Here is a 2,760-nt window from a genome sequence, read left to right as displayed (position 1 = left end):
GTTAACACTGTCTTTTCATGGCTCGATCTGTGAGAACAGCCACCATCTACAGGCCTGGCATATGTACTACAGCGTTCTCAAGCGCTTCTACGCAGATGTCCTGCTGGCTGTCTCCTCCGATTGGTGGAGTTTTGCCATAGCCTAGCGCCACTCTGCTGACGCTCATAGAAGTGTTCAAATCTGGATCAGTCTGTATCAGATCCGTTGCAGCCCCTTTTTAAGAGATTTGGGTATGGAGGAAAATAGAGAGGGTTGTGTTTTCTAACACTTGGCGAGTTCCCTGGAACACCGGGAACACGTATTCATTTATAAAAGATGTACAAAAGTGCATTTTGCATGATAGGTCACCTTTAAGACTGAAAATAGTTGTTATAGTTTATTTGATTTTATGAGAGAGACAATCAAATCGCAAAACTACTAAATGTCAATAATAACACAGTAAAATCCAAGTCAGTATTTACATCAATGTAAAGAGGGTTAAGGAGAAGTCCATGTTAATTGGTAGCAACAATTAATACCTGGACTGCTATGATGAATAATACTCCAAAATTAAAAACGTAATAAAATACCACATACATTTAACATAAAAGTCTCTAATACATGCACGTTTCCTTCAGTTTGAGTACAATTGTTAAAACGTGTAGCCCCTAGCTCCTTTTTCAAAAATGGAGCAACATATGAAGGAATGAGCTTAGTGCTTTGTGCCACAGACAGGGTAGGGAAGTCAGAATGTATCAAGAAACATAGAAGTGCTTTGGCAGTCCTTTAATGGAATGTATTGACGATAACATCAACAATAATAGTTAAGTGAGTCATAACCCTCACCTTCCTGCAGGTTTGGGGATGACCATGAGTTACCTGTTCCGTGAACCTGCCACCATCAACTACCCGTTTGAGAAGGGCCCTCTGTCCCCCCGCTTCCGTGGAGAGCACGCCCTCCGCCGCTACCCTAATGGAGAGGAACGCTGCATCGCCTGCAAGTTGTGTGAGGCTGTCTGCCCTGCTCAGGTGAGCACCAGCACACTCAGGACCTGCTAAAAGAAAGAAAGCTGTATCACACTCAGGACCTGCTAAAAGAAAGAAAGCAGTATTATAGGGACTATCATGACTCTCTGTTAGGGGATACATAATCTATCAGTGTCCACAAGCAGCAGCAGCTCAACAAATGTGGGATACGTGAAGGCACATTTAGGGAAATCCCCTCCTGAAGTAATCTATGTTTTGTAAGCATTTGGATATTTTTGGGCTGAATTTTCTTTCCTTATAAAAACCTTGTTAGTTTACTGTAATGAACAAAACTTTAAATCCTTGTTTGGCTACATTTATATTGTTGAAGAAGACCCATCAAGTACTTGAATGCTACACACTATTCTCATCATAGCACATCCTGCATTCTGTTAATGGTGTGATTTGATTTCTACAGACTTAGACCATGTATTCTCAATGCTCATGCTCAATTAATATCACAATACCTGCTGCTTTTGCTGTGTCAATTTAAAAATATTTGTCTATATGGAAAGACCTTTATCAACAGCGGTAATAGCGATGGTAGATATCAATTATTGTTTGCTGACTTTAGAAATCCAAGCCAACATGTCTATAATAGCTTATTTTATCTAACCCTTCCACTATAGTGAAATTGTTCTTGCTACTAGTCAGCCATACTAATTAAATATAAAAAATGGTTGCCATGGTGCCCTTTGACTGTTTGACCTACGTTTTGTCTCTTTCCTTCTCTCCATATACGGAACACAGGCCATTACCATTGAAGCTGAGACTCGAGCTGATGGTAGCAGGAGAACTACACGCTATGACATTGATATGACCAAATGTATCTACTGCGGCTTCTGCCAGGAAGCCTGCCCTGTTGATGCCATTGTTGAGGTAAAAATATGCTGCTTATCCTCTTTACTGAAAAGGGCGGAACCAATGTGAAGTAAAACTGTATTTAGTCACTTGCAAAGTATCTAATTAATAGGATTTTTAGACCATTGTTTAAGGGAATCATTTTGGATAATAAGATCATTATCTGTTTCACATTTAACATGTTTTTTTCATCAATCATTCCCTCAGGGTCCAAACTTTGAGTTCTCCACAGAGACTCATGAGGAGCTGCTGTACAACAAAGAGAAGCTGCTCAACAATGGAGACCGCTGGGAGGCGGAGATAGCAGCCAACATACAGGCAGACTACCTGTACAGATAGATATGTACACTGCACGCAAATATGTGTTACATGAAAAGGATAAAGTCCTCCTGTGCAATAAAGACATTTTTTTTAGCTTTAAGATATTCATGTGAGTTACAAACAAACAGTGAAGCCTTGCAGCCTTAAGATCCTGTCGGCAGAACACAGAGAAAATGTAAACACGCACAAATCATATATCTTGCGTTGTAAAGATGGATGATAATGTACTTTATGATGTTGACTTTATAGTGTGTATCCTTAGTAGCCTCCACAGTCCGTGATGGACTATTTTCTGTTGCACTTTATTTGATGTAAGTAGGAGTTTTCTGAAAGAGTTTAGTTATGTACTAACATTTAATATACTGAAATAAATCATATTTTAAACAATCCGTGTATCTACCGTCCAATTGTTTTTCTTTATTAAAAACGTAAAGGGAAGAGCGTTTGAGAGGCCTTTTTGCTTTTTGCTTTTTACCTTACTAAATGGTCTAATGGTCATTGGAGCGAGGGGCGGGGCGAAACTCACGGAAGTGATTTCAAAACAAAAGCGGTGATAATATTATAAACAAAGGG

At 39.5% G+C, this 2,760-nt stretch overlaps 1 protein-coding gene across 2 annotated transcripts in view; it reads left to right on the top strand.

Moving 5' to 3' along the window:
- The window catches only part of ndufs8b (NADH:ubiquinone oxidoreductase core subunit S8b), a 5,011-nt gene extending 2,437 nt beyond the window's left edge, over positions 1-2,574 (top strand). For both annotated transcript variants that reach the window (XM_010780315.1, XM_010780316.1), the window contains exons 5-7: positions 836-1,008; positions 1,756-1,884; positions 2,074-2,574. In XM_010780315.1, coding sequence (XP_010778617.1) covers positions 836-1,008; positions 1,756-1,884; positions 2,074-2,205 — 434 coding nt within the window. In that variant the 3' untranslated portion in view covers positions 2,206-2,574. The remainder of the gene's footprint in view (positions 1-835; positions 1,009-1,755; positions 1,885-2,073) is intronic.
- The last annotated feature ends 186 nt before the right edge of the window (positions 2,575-2,760 follow it).

The sequence above is a fragment of the Notothenia coriiceps genome, unplaced genomic scaffold (genome assembly GCF_000735185.1).
Source record: "Notothenia coriiceps isolate Sejong01 unplaced genomic scaffold, NC01 NC01_scaffold00021602, whole genome shotgun sequence".
In the NCBI taxonomy this organism is placed as follows: Eukaryota; Metazoa; Chordata; class Actinopteri; order Perciformes; family Nototheniidae; genus Notothenia; species Notothenia coriiceps.
Note: the sequence above shows the minus strand (reverse complement) of the source record. Positions and strands in the feature narration are given on the sequence as shown.